This window comes from Salmo salar, chromosome ssa10 (assembly GCF_905237065.1).
Source record: "Salmo salar chromosome ssa10, Ssal_v3.1, whole genome shotgun sequence".
In the NCBI taxonomy this organism is placed as follows: domain Eukaryota; kingdom Metazoa; phylum Chordata; class Actinopteri; order Salmoniformes; family Salmonidae; genus Salmo; species Salmo salar.
In genome coordinates, this window is record NC_059451.1 from 106360185 (window position 1) to 106382210 (window position 22026).

At 43.0% G+C, this 22026-nt stretch overlaps 1 protein-coding gene across 1 annotated transcript in view; it reads left to right on the plus strand.

Annotated features, from left to right (window-relative positions):
- Positions 1-22026, plus strand: part of LOC106561381 (protein O-mannosyl-transferase TMTC2) — a 192744-nt gene that overhangs the window by 152600 nt on the left and 18118 nt on the right. Inside the window, exons 9-11 of the mRNA XM_014125269.2 lie at positions 8193-8274; positions 9899-10013; positions 14184-14247. Coding sequence (XP_013980744.2) covers positions 8193-8274; positions 9899-10013; positions 14184-14247 — 261 coding nt within the window. The remainder of the gene's footprint in view (positions 1-8192; positions 8275-9898; positions 10014-14183; positions 14248-22026) is intronic.

Sequence of the window (22026 nt, forward strand, 5' to 3'; positions counted from 1 at the left end):
TGAAACGTAGATTTGTCTCATCATACACCAGGGGAACAACAATATACAATAGAAGAAGAAAAACTTCCCTTGAGTGAGCAGGCAAGGGGAAACACACTGGAAAGTGAAGTAGAGTTGTTTTAGTAAAGAAAGGGATATTGATTTAGAGGAAAGCAGGGAATTCCGAGCTCATCCCTGTATTCCTCTCCTCTCGATCATCCCTGGAACACAAGTGACGTCATCAGAGTGCGCGGCTCAACACTATGCAGGAAACACTCGTTTTGTTATTTTTGACTAAAACATAACCAATATTCATTAAATATAAATACCAAACTTGTTTTTGCATGTATTCCATGACGCAGTTAGCTTTTAACAGCTGGGACCGCTATTTCTTGTCCCGGAATCCCGCTTAACAGACAGCCTGCTTAACAGAGCCGCTAAGCTGCTAGCCATCAAGCTAATGAAGTTAGTCCCAGATGAGTTTTGCAATTGGGAATAAATGAACAATTTCAGCGCTGTAGATACAGATACAAACAACGAGTAGTTTTGCCGTCCTGGAGTCTGATCTTCCTGCGCTTTCGTCGCTGGGGGTACCTGTGTCTGCGGCCGGAGTGCCTACTACTACGATTTCAAAGTCGACGTCAGCAAACCTTCCATCCCTGCCCTGGATCGAGCGGGGCTTCTCCATTTGTCGGAGGCCTGCACCAGGCCCGGGAGCAACGGCTCAAGTTATCCTGCCTCTCGCCCGTCCAGAAAGGGTTCTCCGAATCCTGTGAATGAAGCGTGGGAGTGGACGGATTTCCTCATCCTTCTCGCCAGCCATGATTTTGGGCAGCTCCATGGTTAGAAATATGACTGTTCCTGGTGCAAAAACAATGTCCTATCCCGGAGCTGGAGTAAATGACATTACTAAGCTGCTCCCGAATGTACTACGCCAGGACATGGAAATCGATTCTATCATAGTCCATGTGGTTTTAATGACATTATGAAGGGCAGTTGAAACTGGATTTTAAAGAGCTGATTGACTCCCTGCTAGACACTAATAAAAGACCCATCATATCTGGCCCTGTGCCCTCTCTGAATCGTGGCATTGAACACTTTAGCAAGATTCTTACCCTTCACAACTGGCTAAGTGATTATTGCAGCTCAATGGGAGTAACTTTCATTGACAATTTCAACACCTTTTGGAAATAAAACACATTTTATAAGGAGGATGAGATCCATCCAAATCATTTGGGTTCCTGGATCCTTTCACAGCATTATAAGGCAGTGTTGAGACAATGACTTATCAATGACCCAAGCCCAGCTCATTTAATCCCTACCATTGTGACGCTGAGTTGTCATAATGCTTCAGCAAATGTACATTATACCAGGGGCGTTGGTAGACACAATGTAAGTAACCTAATTTATGTTCCTCTAACTAACCTCTGCTGATCCTACAGCTATTGTATGCATTAATCATGTGCCTATGAACCGGATTTATACTGTTAGCACTGAGGCGGTGTGCCCTAGTAGGAGGTCCACTGTGTGCAGCTCACCCTGCACAAACATGAATAAGATGTGAATATCTACTTCTGCTAAGCTTCCCAGTAAAGCAATGAAAACAAGTAAGCATCCCAGAAGAAAAGTTCTCAAAATAGCCCACGTTAACATATGTAGGTTCATGAAATCAATAATTTGCTAAGAACAGATGACATTCATATTCTGACAATCTCTATAAATCACTTAGCTAATACCTTTGATGATACAGTGGTAGCAATACAAGGTTATAAAATGTATAGAAAATACAAAAATTCCAATGCTGGAGGTGTTGCTATTTTATATTCAGAACCACATTTCTGTAAAGCTTAGAGAGGATCTCATGTTAAATAATATGGCTACAGGTTCATCTGCCTCACCTAAAGCCCATTCTTGTGGGAAGCTGCTATAGACCACCAAGTGCTAACAGTCAGTATCTGGATAACATTTCTGAAATGATTGATAATGTATGTGATATCAACAGAGAGGTGTATTTTCTGGGTGATTTAAATATTGACTGGCTTTTGTCAAGCTGCAAGAAAAAGCTTCAAACTGTAACCAGTGCTTGAAACCTAGATCAGGTTATCAGTCAACCTACCAGGGTAGTTACAAACAGCACATGAGTGAAATCATCATCATGTATTGATCACATCTTTACTAATGCTGCAGAAATGTGCTTTAAAGCAGTATCCAGATCCATCGGATGTAGTGATCACAATATAGTAGCCATATCTAGGAAAACCAAAGTTCCAAAGGCTGGGCATAATATAGTGTATGAGGTCATACAATACATTTTGTAGCGATTCCTATGTTGATGTAAAGAATATTTGTTGGTCCGTGGTGTGTAATGTTGAGCAAACAGACGCTGCACTTGCCACATTTATGAAATTGCCTATTCCAGTTACTAATAAGCATGCAGCCATTAAGAAAGTGACTGTAAAAACTATTAAATCCCTGTGGATTGATGAGGAATTGAAAAGTTGTATGGTTGAGAGGGTAGAGGTAAAGGAATGGCAAATAAGTCTGCCTGCACAACCGATTGGCAAACGTATTGCAAATTGAGAAATCATGTGACGAAATTTAATAAAAAGAAGAAACTACACTATGAAACAAAGGTAAATGACAAAAAGAATGATAGTAAAAAAGCTTTGGAACACCTTAAATTTGGGAAAAAAAGGCAAACTCAGCTCCATCATTCATTGAATCAGATGGCTCATTCATCACAACACTGACTGATATTGACAACTACTTTAATGATTTTTTCATAGGCAAGATTAGCAAACTTAGGCATGACAAGCCAGCAACAACCGCTAACACTACACATCCAAGTATATCTGACCAATTTATGAAAGACAAGCATTGTAATTTTTAATTCAGTAAAGTAAGTGTGGAGGAGGTGATTTTTTTTTTTGTCTATCAACAATGACAAGCCACCGGGGTCTGACAACTTGGATGGAAAATTACTGAGGATAATAGCGGACGATATTGCCACTCCTATTTGCCATATTTTCAATTTAAACCAACTTGAAAGTGTGTGTCCCCAGGCCAGGAGGGAAGCAAAAGTAATTCCGCTACCTAAGAATAGTAAAGCCCCCTTTACTGGCTCAAATAGCTGACCAATCAGTCTGTCACCAAACCTTAGTAAATTGTGTTTCACCAGAAACAATGCTATTTTATAGTAAACAATTTGACAACAGACTTTCAGCACACTTGTAGGGAAGCACAGTCAACAAGCATAGCACACAAATGAGGAATTGATGATAAAAATGATTGTGGGGGCTGTTTTGTTAGACTTCAGTGCGGGTTTCGACATTATCGATCATAGTCTGCTGCTGGAAAAATGTATGTGTTATGGCTTTACACCCCCTGCTATATATAAAGAGTTACCTGTCTAACAGAACACAGAGGGTGTTCTTTAATGGAAGCCTCTCCAACATAATCCAGGTAGAATCAGGAATTCCCCAGGGCAGCTGTCGAGGCCCCTTACTTTTTTCAATCTTTACTGTCACGTCCTGACCAGTATAGGGGTTATTTGTCATGGCAGGGGGTATTTGGTTTATGTGGTTCGGGGTGTGTGTCTATGTAGAGGGGTGTTTGATTTATGTATTCCGGGGGTTTTGGGCACTGTTCTATGTTAGTGTATTTCTATATTCTGTCTCGTCTATTTCTATGTTTAGTTTATTGGGGTTGGACCTTCAATTGGAAGCAGCTGGTTATCGTTGCTTCTGATTGAAGGTCCTATAATTAGGAGTTTGTTTTTTCATGGGGTTTTTGTGGGAGATTGTGCTGTGTATAGCTTTGTGCCTTACCGGCCTGTTATTAGTTGTTGTGTTTTTTTGTGTTCGTGTTTGTTTTGTGCACATATTCCTGCTGCGTTTTGGTCCACTCTACCCTACGACAACCGTGACATTTACTAACAACATGAGTAAAGCCAGGCTGTCTATGTATGCGGATGACTCAACATTCTACATGTCAGCTACTACAGCGACTGAAATGACTGCAACACTTAACAAAGAGTTCGTTTCAGAGTGGGTGGCAAGGAATAAGTTAGTCCTAAATATTTCTAAAACGAAAAGCATTGTATTTGGGACAAGTCATTCACTAAACCCTAAACCTCAACTAAATCTTGTAATAAATAATGTGGAAATTGAGAAAGTTCAGGTGACTAAAGTGCTTAGAGTAACCCTGGATTGTAAACTGTCATGGTCAAAACATATTGATACAACAGTAGCTAAGATGGGGAGAAGTCTGTCCATAATAAAGTGCTGCTCTACCTTCTTAACAACACTATCAACAAGGCAGGTTTTACAGGCCCTTGTTTTGTCGCACCTGGACTACTGTTCAGTCGTGTGGTCAGGTGCCACAAAAAGGGACTTAGGAGAATTGCAATTGGCTCAGAAGTGCTGCCTTGGATATACACAGAGAGCTAACATTAATAATATGCATGTCAATCTTTCCTGGCTCAAAGTGGGGGAGAGATTGACTTCATCACCACTTGTATTTATGAGAGGTATTGACATGTTGAATGCACCAAGCTGTCTGTTTGAACTACTGTCGCACAGCTCGGTCACCCATGCATACCCCACGAGACATGTCACAAGAGGTCTCTTCACAGTCCCCAAGTCCAGAACAGACTATGGGAGGCGCACAGTACTACATAGAGCCATGACTACATGGAACTCTATTCCACATCTAGAAACTGATGCAAGCAGTAAAATTAGATTAAAAAAATAGATAAAAATACACCTTATGGAACAGCGGGAACTGTGAAGCAACACAAACATAGGCACAGACACATGCATACACACACACGATAACATATGCACTATACACACACATACACATGGATGTTGTATTGTAGATATGTGGTAGTGGTGGAGTAGGGGCCTGAGGGCACACAGTGTGTTGTGAAATCTGTGAATGTATTGTAATGATTTTAAAATTGTATAAACTGCCTTAATTTTGCTGGACCCCAGGAAGAGGAGCTGCTGCCTTGACAGCAGCTTACGGGGATCCATAATAAATACCAATACAAATCTCAGGCAGAGATCAACAATGGTTTACCCGGGCCTTCTTTCTCCTCTGGGTGTAAATGATGCAACCTCAGGGATGAGGAGAGGAGAGAGCTGTCAGACTTACAGACTCAATAGTCTTGAGATGGTTTTCAAAGAACAGAGCGTAGTGTAAAATGCAGTGGCTCAACCAGTTCTAGCACACATTTGTATCTATGAGGGCCCAGGTGTGTAAGTTTGTAAGAGCTACCTTGAAGATGTTCACCTCACCTACCTCCATCAGCCCCATCGTGACCTCCGGCCTTCCACCATACCACTACCTCTACTCTCTTCACTGACGACTGAGTTTAGTCTTGATCAAATACCACACCAGGGAAGTGACCCCCTCCTCCACTCCCATACCCTTTACCCCCAATGTGAGGAAACAGCCTTCCTGTCAAGGGTCCTAAGTTCAGATCCTGGCAGGGGATTGTCGGTTGGGGGAGGGGTTGCGCGCATTGGGGGACAGGGTTTGGCGGTGGAGATTGGTGTCGTTTTCCTGCTGGGCTGACCCCTGTGCACCACATCCGGGACCCCCTGCAGGGAGGGGTGTAGCTGAGGGTGGAGATGTGTACCATGGTGGTGGGTGTTATTGAACTCAGTCATTCACAAGTCATTTCCGGGCCAAATCAGATGCAGGCTCCATTCATAATCACCTTGATGGCTGCCAGAGTGGAAGTACACATCTGTTCCACGTCTGATGTCATGGGAGATTAGGGGGTCAACACTAACAATAAGCGCAGTATGTGTGAAAACCGGAGATTTCACCTCCATAATGAGTTGATATTGAATAGGAAGTGGATATGGGTGATGGGAGACAGACAGACAGACAGACAGACAGACAGACAGACAGACAGACAGACAGACAGACAGACAGACAGACAGACAGACAGACAGACAGACAGACAGACAGACAGACAGACAGACAGACAGACAGACAGACAGACAGACAGACAGACAGACAGAGCTGTTTTTTCCATCGATTCCAGTCCATTCAAACACTGCAGGCTGTCAGGCCATCTATCAGCATCGATCACACATAGTTAATAAGAATCTCTCTCTGCTGCTGTTGCTGTGGGCCGATGTGCTGCACAGCCAGTTTAAGAACCTACTAGGATGCATACAAACCGCCACTTTTCCCCCACACACTAAATAATGTTTTGATCTGGATACCTGACAGTTGTGAGGGGGAAAGCTAATGAGCTCTAATGTTGAAATGATGATGTTCGTTAGCAGTCTAGACATGAAACTGGATATCATTGAACAAGCCACTCAGGAATAGAATTCCTCTAAGCCTGATAATGCCAAAATTGGATTCAAAAGATGAGAACATCAACAGGGGCTCATGGGAAATATTATTTTCACATTCTGCAAAGATTTCTTGACAACTTTTCTCCGGTAAAGAGAGTTCCCTCACTTCTCAGTCAAATCTGCAAAGTACAGGTAACTGCCAAAATAATGGAAACACCTGAGTAAATGAGGGAAACAAAGTGTATTGAAACAGGTGCTTCCACACAGGTGTGGTACCTGAGGTAATTAAGCAATTAACATTCCATTATACTTAGGCTTATGTACGAAAATTCTGGGCAGGCCATTATTTTGGTTACCATGGCTATGTCCCCATAGAATGACAATGCCCCAATCCACAGAACACAAGAGGTCACTGAATGGTTTGATGAGCATGAAAACTATATAGTCCTCTCAGTCACCAGATCTAAACCCAATTGACTACTTATGGGAGATTCTGGAGCAGTGTCTGAGAGCGTTTTTTTTCACCACCAAACAAAACACAGAATTATGGAATTTCTTGCGGTAGAATGGTGTCATATCCCTTCAATAGATTTCCAGACACTTGTAGAATCTATGCCAAGGTGCATTGAAGCTGTTCTGACTCGTGGCCCAATGCCCTATTAAGACACTTTATGTTGGTATTTCCTTTATTTTGGCAGTTACCTGTATCTACTACATGATTCAAATCCACACAAACAATGAGAGCCAGTGCATTACATTGTCATAATGTGGTTTCCTGACAGGCTTTTTGTTTGAACTTCAATAAATAGAAATATGCTGATGTTATGACTATTCCAGCTGCTCCTCAGCTGAGCGCTTTGTACTATTTGTGAATTTGAGCGCCTTGAGCTGCATTAAACATATAATTCAATTTTCCATCTCATCAATGGAGAATACACTCAAATATTTACACTTGGAAATGTTGAGTACTTTTTGAGTTATTGAAGGTAAACCCGGTGAAAAATGTATGAGGCACCCAATCCTCCAAATCTGATTTCAGTGTTTGGATAGAGGCTTTTTGTTCAAAGCCTTTGCAATTAAAATTAATGATTTGTGTTCATTCTATATAATGTATTTCGTAAACATAATTTATTCTGGTTACTGGCTTATGTAATATTAAGGGAGCTCTTGCCTCTTTTTGTTCATAATGTGAAATGCTGTGGCATTTCATATATGTAGGTTTCTATAGGCTTTAATTGATTAGTTGAACCTCTATTGTGATCTTCATCTCCATCAGAGTGCAGCTGATACACAGATAAGACCAGCGTTGTGTGTGTGTGTGAGACAGAGAGAGGCAGTGTTGGCTGTGTTGGCTGGAGCCTTTGTGTGTTAGTTGTAATCTGATCCTGCTCTCTGAGGCCCCCGGGGCACTGGCTCCTCTGGGCTCCACTGGGCCCCAATCTGTCACTGCTGCTGCTGCCCCTCATCAGGCTACAGTCACCCTGTCTGTCACTCCTTGTGTGACGTAACCCAGAACGACTCTACACACCCTCTCTCCATCTCTGTGTGTGCACACATTTCTCTCTCTTCCTCTTGTTTCTCTCTCTCTCTTTGTGTGTCTGTTTGTCTCTCTCTCTCGTTCAGCTGCAGTGGATTAGTCACAGCCTCTGTGTACAGATATATTTGTACAGATATAAGTGTGTTATTATTAAATGCTCAGACCAGGCAGTCAGCTGTGCCAAGCATGACATTGTGTACTTTGAGGGTAAATCTTTTTTACACAAGGTGTCATATTAAGATTTAATGTTACATTAAGTTTGTGGCATAGCAAAATCATTATGTATTATAATAAAATGAAAAGCATCTCAATGGCAACAAATACTGACAATTTATTTAATTCCTCTCCCTTCGTAGGGTCAGAAGACTGAAGCAGAGAGGTTCTTTCTGAAGGCCATCCAACTAGACCCCACTAAAGGAAATTGCTATATGCATTACGGTATGTACTGCCATTCTGGGTCAGTTTCTTTTGATTCACCAACATTATATTAAGGTTATAAATTAAGGAATTATCATGGTCAACACACATCAACACAGTCGTGAAAAGGGCACGACAATGCCTCTTCCCCCTCAGGAGGCTGAAAAGATTTGGCGTGGGCCCTCAGATCCTCAAAAAGTTCTACAGCTGCAGCTTTGAGAGCATCTTGACTGGCTGCATCACCACTGGGCATGGCAGCTGCTTGGCATCCGACCACAAGGCGCTACAGAGGGTAGTGCACACGGCTCAGTACGTTACTGGGGCCAAACCCCCTGTCAACCAGGACCTCTATACCAGGCGGTGTCAGAGGAAGGCCTTAAAAATTGTCAGACTCCAGCCACCCAAGTCATAGACTGTTCTCTCTGCTACTGCACAGCAAGCAGTACCGATGCACCAAGTCTGGAACCAACAGGACCCTGAACAGCTTCTAAGACTGCTAAATAGTTAGATAAATAGTTAACCAATAGCTAACCGGAATTTCTGCATTGACGTTGGGCTAGTAACCGAAAGGTTGCAAGTTGGAATCCCCGAGCTGACAAGGTAAAAATATGTCGTTCTGCCCCTGAACAAGGCAGTTAACCCACTGTTCCTAGGCCGTCTTTGAAAATAAGAATTTGTTCTTAACTGACTTGCCTAGTTAAATAAAGGTAAAATTAAAAATTTAAATATCACATATGCTGTTGCTACTGTTTATCATCTATCCCGTTGGTTAGTCACTTTATCCCTACCTATATGTACATTTCTACCTTAATCAAGCATGTGACAAATCACATTTTATTTTATTTGATACTAAGTCACTTCAAGTTTCCTCTTTGAAATGTGCGTTTGAGAGGGAGTGCCAGTAGAAGAATTTGTGGTTACATACATTATGATCGATCATTCGTAAATTGAAATCATTTTTTTCATATCTTGATATTTGAAGGAATTGCTCTTACATATTCTTAACCACTCCAATAAAATAAGAGTTGACATATTGAAATCTATCCCCTGCCATTGCAGTGTTTCTAAGCTGTAGGTGCTCTGCAATACATTGGTAATCAGTCAGGGGCGAATCAGTCTTTCCTTCACATAAGGCCTGTAGCAAGGTCTACATTCACAGCTATTTAGGAAAATATACTTGGTTTCACCCAGTGGTTTGGAAGCATGGTACAGTAGTGGAGTCCACCAAAATCAACAGACTATTAATTCCTCCCAGTTCGTGACTCCTTCAGGGGTCCACACTCTAGCGTCATTAGGGAGGTCTACAAACGCCCTGCTCTACATTTCAGCTGCACCTCAGACGTACAGAACTCAGATCTCCAGCCAGGCCTAACGCACATGTAAGAGAAACATTCCTATCACAACCCTACTAATTGGACAAATGGGCCTGAGTGATGGCCAAAGAGTGATGGTACGCTCCACTCGTATCTTGTGTTTCAGCAAATCACTCTTAGGGCTGACAGAGGCTTGCCTATCTCCCCTGGCCAAAGGCAATATTCCCAGCCACTATTCATCCCTCTCTAGGAGTACATCTACACACCGCGTTTTAACATGGTGTTCCTGTTCTCTCTCCTTCCCTTTCCTTTCCCCCTCTGGCTGCTCCCAGGTCAGTTTTTGTTGGAGGAGTCTCGTCTGCTGGAAGCGGCTGAGATGGCGGAGAAGGCAGCTCGTCTGGACAGCGGGGAGTTTGATGTGGTCTTCAGCGCAGCCCACATGCTCAGGTGAGTGTTGTATGGGACAGACACACTGAGAGGGAGAGAGGGGACAAGGGCTGGAGGAGGGAGGGGACAAGGGCTGGGGGAAGGAGGGAGAGCATCTACTGTCTATATGCTTTATTCCAGGGCTTACAGCTTTCCTCTGCCAGTGTGATTTACTTGGCCAGCTGCTGTAATCCCCTTCTCTACTGCAGCAAGCGGTAGCCAGGGAGCTGCCGTCTTGTCTTAGTGCGGCGCGCGGCTACGTGCCTGCCTCTGCGCTCCCTCTGCTGTTTCTGTCTTATTCATGCGGAGCCAGTTTCAACCAGAGCAAAGTTCAGCAGCATGGCGTCTGTCTCACAGCTCTCCTGGAAGCTGCAAGGTGCTGTGTTTCAAGGCACAAGTGCAAATTTGTAAATAGAGGAACATGCCAATTAAGAATATGCCACACAGACTGAGAGAGGATTACTAGAGCCAACAATATTATATTTCCTAGTTTGGAGATTTCCCTTGTTAAGACTTACCATGGTTAATCAGGGGTTTTCTGTGTGAGGATTACTACTGCTGGCTGTGGGAAATTTCGACTACTAAAACAGTTAATGCGATGTCTTGAATCATTGTGCTTCGGGTTCACTTTCTTGACCAAAGACAGAAAGAGGCCATGTCATGCAGCTGTGTATAATGTCTTTATCCAGCTGGTTTTCACAAGGTGTCCCACTGCACAGCACTATGATCCAGGGGGATGTGCACCAGCAGCATCCCAGCCGTCCATGCTTTACAGAGCCTCTTCCAGGGTCAGGACCCCTGGCTGTTAAAGAGGGTCTCAGGCTGGACTCATTGAGGGCTCCCCACTGCCACGCTGGCATGGGGTCTCTCTCCTCTGGAACTCATGTTCTTTATGTGTTTGTCTTGGAACCAAGATGTGGAAGGCCCTCGGTTGGTGGGGGATACTAGTGAATCTGAATAGGGGAGGGAAAGGGTGGGGAGGAGTCGACTTTAAGATGTGCAAACTTCTCTTATTGCTCTCTGGGGCTCTTGGTCTTTGACAAGTTTACTTCCTCGCTATCCATTTCCCCCGGCCTTCTTTAAACAATCAGCACGTTATTCCAAACCTTCGTCCGGGTTTACAGATCAGTGGCAGCAGCCAGCAGACGAGGCGAGGCGAGGCAAAGGAAAGGGAGAGGAAGGTTGGCTGAGTGCTAACTCCCAGGGGAATGTGCTAATGCTGCCCTTTAAGTGCTCAAATCCCTCTGCAAGCCAGGCTATGTGGTGTCACATCACTGTTCTGGAAACCCAGACCTGTTTGACAGAAGGAACAAGGAACAATTGAGTAACGTGTGTCTTGTTGCACGAGACAGATGGGCTAGATGTTGTTAGTACACAGATCGTACACTGACGGTTGTTGCTGAAACAATTAGTTAATTAAGTCATCAGTATTTTTTAAATGAAGTAATGTGTAGTGTCAGCCGTGTGATTTGTGTGTCTGTGCGTCTGCACCGGGTTAATAAAGCACATTTAGAGGACCGACTATCAAGGCTCAAGGGCAGAAGGCTCAGCGGTCGTGTTGCTGATGTAAAATATGGTCCAACATCGTTTCATCCAGGGAGTTATTTATTTTTGTTCACTCATTATCCTTATATTCCCTCCGTCTCATCCTCTCCGGGCTCTTCTAGTTCTCCTCTCTCCCCTCTCTTCCCAACAGCTGTATCTCAGAGGACGGGTCTAACCGAAGGCAGAAGTTTAGGTTGTTTTCTCCCATTGTGCTTGTTGAGCTTTCACAACCCACTATCCACAGGCAATCCTTTGCCACTCACATTAAAGATCTTGTTTGTCTGGTGACAATGGTGTGGCAGTTCTCCAGTCTGATAATGATGTGTTTATAGACCTGAAAATGAAATAGAATTAGATTCATTCTTGAGACAATATTCAATTCTGAATATGATTTGCCGTTATCGCAACACATGGTTACGGTCACAGTTAGACAACAAACCCATCTTTGTCATTACTGTACATTTTTTGTAACTGAATATTTTCTGGATTTTTGGTATGGGGCACTATTTAAGTTACTTTTTAAAGGCTATTGATTAAACAGTTCATTGAAGTTATGCAAATAGTTATTGTTGAGCAAAGAAGTAATACTGCTTGTATGATGGTCATTTAGTGTGAGGCATTTGTTTATTCAACTTTACAAATGATCATTCTTGCTGCTTAATAGAGGTTTTAGTTTGGGCTCTGCTTCCTGGAGTTGAATAAAGACAGGGTGTTTGAGGTTTCATTGTGAGGACACACACCAGTTCCCACACCTCCTACACAAAGGCCTTGAACTAAAGTGTATCAATAATTATTTGAGTGAGGCAGTGCTGTCTGCACTGAGTAATGATTCTCAATGAGTCTCAGTGATTCTCCACCCTCATTAGTGCTGCAGATACAGTATGACAGATGCAGAAGACAAAACTGTGATCCTATACATCAGTCATTCTTCTTGAGTTTGATCATGTCGTGTCTGTCCAAAACATATATCATATCAGTTCACACCATAGAGACTCATTCACCCCACCACTGGTGTTAGCTCACAGGGAAAGCATCCACTCCCCATGTCTGTGACCAGCCATTACCACTGTGGCTTAACGGCAATGTTGGTCACATATGGAGCTTAATGGTCTGTTTGTTTTGAAACGAGCCACAAGGGTATCAAGTGTCATTTCTTGGAGTCATTTGTTTTTGTATGTATATTTAGTTTAGTTTAACCGTCCTAAGAATACACAATGACCCGTTCTCTAACCTTATGACGTACAAACTGTTTTAGCATCTGAAATGTGATTGACTGATTTGGCAGAATTAACATTTCATGAGGGGAAAGCCCTACAGCTGCAATTGGGGTGATTTAAATGTCATTGTCGGATAAAACTGTTTTTGCTATTATTAGAATCACATGCTGTATGCTAATAATGCAGACTGACATAAGATTAAGATAGCACATTTACCAAAACTGCTTCTCTTGCCTCAATCATGTCATATTGTGATGACAGTTCAACAGGAATAGGACAGCACTTATGCTCTACGGTATGACATGTAGCTCAGGTATTAGCTCTATTGACATCCTATGAGATTTCGTTCTGGGTTTAGAGATTACTCAGGTATGGTGTTGTCATGCTAGTTGTGGAATATGAAAATGTCTGTATATCGCTGCCATATGGAGGAGGGTACCATAATAAGATCAGACAGGCTTAATGGAAGCCCAGTTCAGTTCAGATGGTCTCGCTTTCATCATTACGACTCAGGGCTCCGGAGCCAGCCGTCCTTGACTCCGTCCTTGACTGTGTCAAAGTTAAACTGTTTGCAATGAGACAATTGCTACCATCAGTGAAATGCAGCTGCAGGTTGTAAAAATGATTCCTGGTTTATAGGAATATGAATAAACGGAAAAGCTCTTGGCCAAAGGGAAAGAGTCACACAGTCAGGTACGATGGTAATCTAAGCGTACTGGCATGGTGTATTGTACACGGAGATGAGCATATGGAAGACATTCTTGTTTTGACTGGAGTTTTCATTGGAGCGTCTACAGACTTTAAATATTTGTAGTCTTCTGGGATTCGCAGGAGGACCATCTGTCTAGAGGTGCCTTTACCTTAAAATGTGTTTTTCACTGTCTTTCATTGTATGATTTGTTGTATTTGTGGCGTCCTTTACAATTTGATTAGATATGATAATCGTATGTGGCCAATTTTGTTGTAAGAAATACTTTAAACGTGCAAATTATTTGACATGGAATTTTGTGACGATCTTCTTCCTAGGCTTCAAATCCTCCCAATCCCACTGACCTTCAGTACCAAAAACAACAGATATTTTTACACAGAAGACAGGGGACTAGCCTTTGAAGTTATGTTTGTTCTTACTAAGGCAGTGGATGATGAGATGCCTATTTTAATGACACACAGGTCAAAGCTCATGACACAAAGGTCACAACCCCGTATATAATGAAAACAACCACTCAACATGGGGGGCTGTCTGCTGAAAGGCCTGGAAACAAACTGCCTGATTCATTGACTCCTCTAATTTCGACACGACATTCTCTCCTCAGCCTGTCCTCACTGACCCCGGAGCAGCAGTAAACAGACAGAGGTCAGGGTCTCCTCTGAACCCTCTGAAGTTCGAAGAAATAAGTGATGATTGTCTTTTTTTTGCTTTCCTTTGCAGACAAGCCAGTCTCAATGATGCAGCTGAGAAGTATTACGGACGGGCAGCCAGCATAAGACCCAACGTGAGTATATCAACCTTTAATCACCCTTTATTACTCAACATGATGGACACTGTCTGAATCACTGGCTGGGTGGCTCTCTGGCCAATCACTGGCTGGGTGGCTCTCTGGCCAATCACTGGCTGGGTGGCTCTCTGGCCGGTGGCTCTTTGGCCAATCACTGGCTGGGTGGCTCTCTGGACAATCACTGGCTAAATGACTCTCTGGGCAATCACTGGCTGGGTGGCTCTCTGGCCAATCACTGGCTGGGTGGCTCTCTGGCCGGTGGCTCTTTGGCCAATCACTGGCTGGGTGGCTCTCTGGACAATCACTGGCTAAATGACTCTCTGGGCAATCACTGGCTATGTGGCTCTCTGGGCAATCACTGGCTATGTGGCTCTCTGGACAATCACTGGCTATGTGGCTCTCTGGGCAATCACTGGCTATGTGGCTCTTTGGCCAATCACTGGCTATGTGGCTCTCTGGACAATTACTGGCTGGGTGGCACTCTGGCCAATCACTGTCTTGCCTGTTTCCTCATAATGGCCTTTATTGTCAAAAGAGTCATCGGAGTTTCGAGAAAGACAGAAAGACATGGGTTAAGTTGTCCTGAGCTGTAAGGTTTGTGTGTGCAGCATCAATCAGGGACTTCAAAGGAGGGGCCAGGGCCATTTTAGGGTGGTCAGATTGAAAGGAATAATGATAATAACACTTAGTCACAGGGCTTTGGTGACTGGATAATTAATAGACCCAAATAGTTGAGTAGGCTATTGTTTGACAACACAGATTTGACTTGTTTGAACTGCAGTGGGAGAAAGAATGTTTGGCTTCTGTGGTCTTAATGTTAGTTCCTGATTGAAAGAATTCACTTGTCAAGGAACAATCAAAGTGTGTCTGGATAGTGTCAACCGACATTGATGTTTGATTCAGCCAACGGAAATGTTTCCTGTAGATACAAACGTACAAAATACACAATTTACACGGTTTACCCACTATGTTTATGTAATGGTAGTGAGTAAAAACTTTGAATATTTGTTTGAATGCATTCAAATATCTGTCTGGCTTCAATGGACTATCTTGTATTTATGAGTCTCAAACTCCCACCCTCTTAGAGCAGCACAATCCTCATTATTGTCATAGTTCAACTAAATGCATTGATAGAGACCGTACACCAAAGAGGGGAAGGTAAAGTGTGAAACTCATTTCAATAACTCAGTGCTACTAATAGTATAGACCCCCAGACAGTCCCCGCTGTGAAGACACTGTGATTGTTGTATGTAACACAGTTATTCTATTTATTTTGCATTTATTTTAACCTTTATTTAACCAGGCATGTCAATTAAGAACTAATTCGTCTTCACAATGATGTCCTACCACAGCAAACTGGAAAAAGGAAAGAGCATAATGTAGTTGGTGTTGAAGTGATGCAAGCTATCCAACCTTACTGGTGAAAATACTATCTAAAGTTAGAATACTTCTTCTTTGTGATGCTTGAAGTGTGAGAACCACAATAAGGTCAGAACATTGGCTGAGATCAGAGCAATATATTTAGAGAGTTAGGCCACATTTTAGAATATTGTTCTGATTCTATACATTCAGTTACATAGCATTGTTTAAATATTCCCCATGTAATGTTAATGGGGAGCTAACATGGCTGCCATAGAATGTTGTAGTGTCATGTAAATGGTTCATCATGCAGAAACAACATTGGCCCAACTGTCTAAATAGGTTGTTATCAATAAAACATCACAGTGTTTTGCCTGCTGGGGGGCTATCTAGCTAATAACAGATCATGTCAATATGGCTAGTTAACAAGCTAACTTTCAGGGGATAAACTAGATGGCTATATGGCTAAAATATTATTTGATTTGCTTGCCATCTAGTGGTAATGACATTAGTCCGACTGACAACTTTACCACGACGAGGACTTGCCGATGTCAAGCTCTTTCTAAAAGCCTAATCTCTAATGAAGCAAGCTAAATGACACATGTTGCTTCGCTACATGGATAGGCTACCCTCACGTATCTGAAATTACATGATCAATTGATGTTTAGTGATCATGAAAAGCATGCAGTTACTTGCTGTATAACTCTGATGATAGAGCTAAATGTGGAATGCTCTTCCAGATATTATGATATTAAAACCAAATAGTCATAACATTTATTTAACAATCCCTTGAAAACGGTACGTAGTTGTCAATGGTTTTAGTCGAGGTGGGGGTTTCCTTGCCCCCCAGCAGCCAAATTGAACGATCTGCACCCGTATTGTGACATTTTATTGATAATGAGCTATACATGGCTCTGGCTATACATTTGCCCTCGGAGCAGCAAGATGATTGGCTTTCCTATGTACTTGTCTATTTCAGCAACAGATCATCATTATAATATTTACATTTTAGTCTCTTGGCATCCACAAATATGTAAACATGCATTTGATGCATCCAAGTCCAAAAACAGAGGCTGTTTCAGCCCAATGCAGTCACATTGTTGGGATGCCTCCCTTGCCATTTGGCTTGCTTACAGTGGAGGCTAGGTAATGATTGAGGATGTTCATCCATTTTCCCCGGTATTACCCTTTGTTCTCTCGGACAATGTTCCTGTCTATCTTCATTTGTGATTGGTTGACTTAGCTTGACTTTCAAGCACTGGCATTTTCATATTATATAAAGTCCACTTGTCCGTTGACTTTACTTAGGACTGGACGATTGGCTTAACTCAAGGGCTTTGGTGCCTCAACCCTCCCCTTCTCCTTCTGTCCAGGGACCAACCTATCAGAGGCCTGCTTTGGTCACCATAAAATTACAGCATCTGTAGTCTTTATGTTTGCCAGGCCAATTAGATATGGTCCCTATGCTTTCTATTTACAGTGGCATAAAGTAGGTTTATGGCCAGTCATTGCTCCCTCCTCATCATACTCCCATGGCTTTAAGCAGCTGTTTCTTCTGAGGTACGGCTAATATACTCCACATCTGGTGATGCTTCCATTACAACTACATGCCAGAGGAAAGGTTTGGTGTAGGGGGGTGGAGGGTCGCTGGGGCGGGGATCTTTTGAAGTTCGACTGGAGAAGGACTAAAAGGAAAAGCAGGAAGAAAACGAAGAGCAGTAGAATCCCTACCCAGGAGTCCTTGCACACCATTATCTTTCATGTGCAAGTGGCTGAGGATATAAAGGCCTAGCCTGTGATGGTATTTCGTTGTGTTCAGTCCAAGGAGCCAGAGGTGTTCTCCTCCAGGGGTCTCAGCTTTTACTTCCCCTGATTCTTTCTTCCCAGACAGCTGGTTTCAATTAGTCTTCCTCAAGACAGTTTGATTAAATCAATCCCTAAAACACGTTTACACACTGTCGCACCCCCTTCTCTCTCCCTCTCGCGCTCTCTCGTTCTTGCTCTCACTCTTTCATTCTCTCTCTCTGTCACACACACATGCACCACACACCCAAATATTATGGTGAAGTACAGAGTTGCAAATCAGACAACCAACTAGGCTTTGGCGTTATCCAGATTTTCATATCGTCATACCGGTCGTCACTCATCCCAGGATTCACGGTATTACCGGCATATCACACAAGGGGTCGCTAAAAACACAAGAAAAGCCCATCAGGCCTCTATTACCAGAATGCTAACCAAATTTGAACAAACTAATAGCGAAATCACATAAACGCTGTTAGCTAAATGCTAATGAGCAAAAAAGAACAAAACTCATTACAAAGACCAGGCAAATCCAGCTCATAAAGTTATACATATACAAGCATAGCTAGTAGCTACCGAATGTCATTTTCAGTGAGTGTAGACATTTACAAGCGAAAGTGAATGAGAGAAATTGTGCAAATGGACAAAGTTGTGATGCATGCTTCTCTGAAAGAAGAGCAGCATATGTACATGGAGTAGAAGGGAGAAGAACAGAGGAGAAAAAAATGCTAGTCGGAAGCACAGGGGAAAAAATGGCAACTGTACAGATAACTCATCCAGAGCTCTTTGACTTCTGGCAGAAAGCCATTATAATATATCTGATGGAAAACATTGAATAGTGAATTGCATACAAGTGTAACTTCATCAGCTTATGAGACTTGTCGATAGATATAGAACGCAATGGACTCAGCAGCTCCAGCATTCTCCCGTTGTCCTATTTACAAACAAACACGTGACTGGCTCAATTGTTCTGGGGAGCTATGATACGTTTAATCTCCTAAAGTATTGCACAAGTTGACTGCAGGTATTAACTTAAAAAGTAGCTACAAATATTCAAATGTATATATTTTTTTTAATAAATAGTTTTGACAGTATTGATGGAATTGACGACGCTGGGCCAAATGTTCGCTGCCTTATGGGACTCCCAATCACAGCCAGATGTGATACAACCTGGATTCAAACCAGGGACTCTAGTGACACCTCTTGCATCTAGATTTTTTTCTTTTATTTTTTTATTTTTATTTTATTTCACCTTTATTTAACCAGGTAGGCTAGTTGAGAACAAGTTCTAATTTACAATTGCGACCTGGCCAAGATAAAGCAAATCAGTTCGACAACATACAACAACACAGAGTTACACATGGAGTAAAACAAACATACAGTCAATAATACAGTAGAAAAGTCTATGTATAAGTCTATGTACAATGTGAGCAAATGAGGTGAGATAAGGGAGGTAAAGGCAAAAAAGTCCATGGTGGCAAAGTAAATACAATATAGCAAGTAAAACACTGGAATGGTAGATTTGTAGTAGAACAAAGTGCAAAGTAGAAATAGAGATAATGGGGTGCAAAGGAGCAAAATAAAATAAATAAATACAGTAGGGGAAGAGGTAGTTGTTTGGGCTAAATTATAGATGGGCTATGTACAGGTGCAGTGATCTGTGAGCTGCTCTGATAGCTGGTGCTTATAGCCAGTGAGGGAGATAAGTGTTTCCAGTTTCAGAGATTTTTATTAGTTCGTTCCAGTCATTGGCAGCAGAGAACTGGAAAGAGAGATGGCCGAAGGAGGAATTGGCTTTGGGGGTGACCAGAGAGATATACCTGATGGAGCGTGTGCTACAGGTGGGTGCTGCTATGGTGACCAGTGAGCGGAGATAAGGAGGTATTTTACCTAGCAGGGTCTTGTAGATGACCTGGAGCCAGTGGGTTTGGCGACGAGTATGAAACGAAGGCCAGCCAACTAGAGCGTACAGGTCGCAGTGGTGGGTAGTATATGGGGCTTTGGTGACAAAACGGATGGCACTGTAATAGACTGCATCCCGTTTGTTGAGTAGGGTATTGGAGGCTATTTTGTAAATGACATCGCCAAAGTCCAGGATCGGTAGGATGGTCAGTTTTATGAGGGTATGTTTGGCAGCATGAGTGAAGGATGCTTTGTTGCAAATAGGAAGCCAATTCTAGATTTAACTTTGGATTGGAGATGTTTGATGTGAGTCTGGAAGGAGAGTTTACAGTCTAACCAGACACCTAGGTATTTGTAGTTGTCCACATATTCTAAGTCAGAACCATCCAGAGTAGTGATGCAGGACAGGCGGGCAGGTGCAGGCAGCGATCGGTTGAAGAGCATGCATTTAGTTTTACTTGTATTTAGGAGCAGTTGGAGGCCACGGAAGGAGAGTTGTATGGCATTGAAGCTCGTCTGGAGGGTTGTTAACACAGTGTCCAAAGAAGGGCCAGAAGTATACAGAATGGTGTCATCTGCGTAGAGGTGGATCAGAGACTCACCAGCAGCAAGAGCGACATCATTGATGTATACAGAGAAAAGAGTTGGCCCAAGAATTGAACCCTGTGGCACCCCCATAGAGACTGCCAGAGATCCGGACAACAGGCCCTCCGATTTGACACACTGAACTCTATCAGAGAAGTAGTTGGTGAACCAGGCGATGCAATCATTTGAGAAACCAAGGCTATTGAGTCTGCCGATGAGGATGTGGTGATTGACAGAGTCGAAAGCTTTGGCCAGGTCAATGAAAACGTCAGCACAGTATTGTTTCTTATCGATGGCGGTTACGATATCGTTTCGGACCTTGAGCGTGGCTGAGGTGCACCCATGACCAGCTCTGAAACCAGATTGCATAGCGGAGAAGGTGCGGTGGGATTCGAAATGGTCGGTAATCTGTTTGTTGACTTGGCTTTCGAAGACCTTAGAAAGGCAGGGTAGGATGGATATAGGTCTATAGCAATTTGGGTCAAGAGTGTCCCCTCCTTTGAAGAGGGGGATGACAGCAGCTGCTTTCCAATCTATGGGAATCTCAGACGACACGAAAGAGAGGTTGAACAGGCTGGTAATAGGGGTTGCAATAATTTCGGCAGATAATTTTAGAAAGAAAGGGTCCAGATTGTCTAGCCCGGCTGATTTGTAGGGGTCCAGATTTTGCAGCTCTTTCAGAACATCAGCTGAATGGATTTGGGAGAAGGAGAAATGGGGAAGGCTTGGGCGAGTAGCTGTGGGGGGTGCAGTGCTGTTGACTGCAGTAGAGAAATGCTTATTGAAATTCTCAATTATAGTGGGTTTATCGGTGGTGACAGAGTTTCCTATCCTCAGTGCAGTGGGCAGTTGGGAGGAGGTGTTCTTATTCTCCATGGACTTTACAATGTCCCAGAACTTTTTTGAATTTGTGTTGCAGGAAGCAAATTTCTGCTTGAAAAAGCTAGCCTTAGCTTTTCTAACTGCCTGTGTATATTGGTTTCTAACTTCCCTGAAAAGTTGAATATCACAGGGGCTGTTTGATGCTAATGCAGAACGCCATAGGATGTTTTTGTGTTGGTTAAGGGCAGTCAGGTCTGGGGAGAACCAAGGTCTATATCTGTTCCTGGTTCTACATTTCTTGAATTGGGCGTGCTTATTTAAGATGGTGAGGAAGGCATTTACTGACGGGATGAGGTCAATATCCTTCCAGGATACCAGGGCCAGGTCGATTAGAAAGGCTTGCTCGCTGAAATGTTTCAGGGAGCGTTTGACAGTGATGAGTGGAGGTCGTTTGACCGTAGGCCCATTACGGATGCAGGCAATGAGGCAGTGATCGCTGAGATCTTGGTTGAAAACAGCAGAGGTGTATTTAGAGGGCAAATTGGTTAGGATGATATCTATGAGGGTGCCAGTGTTTACGGCTTTGGGGTGGTACCTGGTGGGTTCATTAATAATTTGTGTGAGATTGAGGGCGTCGAGCTTGGATTGTAGGATGGCTGGGGTGTTAAGCATGTCCCAGTTTAGGTCACGTAGTAGCACGAGCTCTGAAGATAGATGGGGGGCAATCAGTTCACATATGGTGTCCAGAGCACAGCTGGGGGCCGAGGGTGGTCTATAGCAGGCGGCAACGGTGAGAGACTTGTTTTTAGAGAGATGGATTTTTAAAAGTAGAAGTTAAAATTGTTTGGGTACAGACCTGGATAGTAGGACAGAACTCTGCAGGCTATCTCTGCAGTAGATTGCAACAGATGCAGTGCCTTAGGCCGCTGCGCCACTCAGGAGCCCATCTATGTGCTTTCTTTTTAAAGGAGTTACATTCCACTGTGGTCAGTTATGGTTATCATTTTCTGGGTTCTAGTTTAAAAAGCTCCATCCTGCTAATTGGTTCCTAAAATCTTATCCTGCGCTTTGACCCATCAATTGCAGGGTCAAATACAGGGTAATTTATTACTTAAGCCAGTAAAAAAAGTACCATGACCGTTTAACCATGAAATCTGGCTTCTCATGTGATTTAAACGTATAGAAATGTTTTTACTTCTTCTGCTAGAGGATATTGCTTTAGCTAGAAAAGTACCAGTCCCGCAGTCTGTGGTTACCGAAGCACTTCTAAGATGAAATCACAAATGATTCTTTTTTCTGGCAATT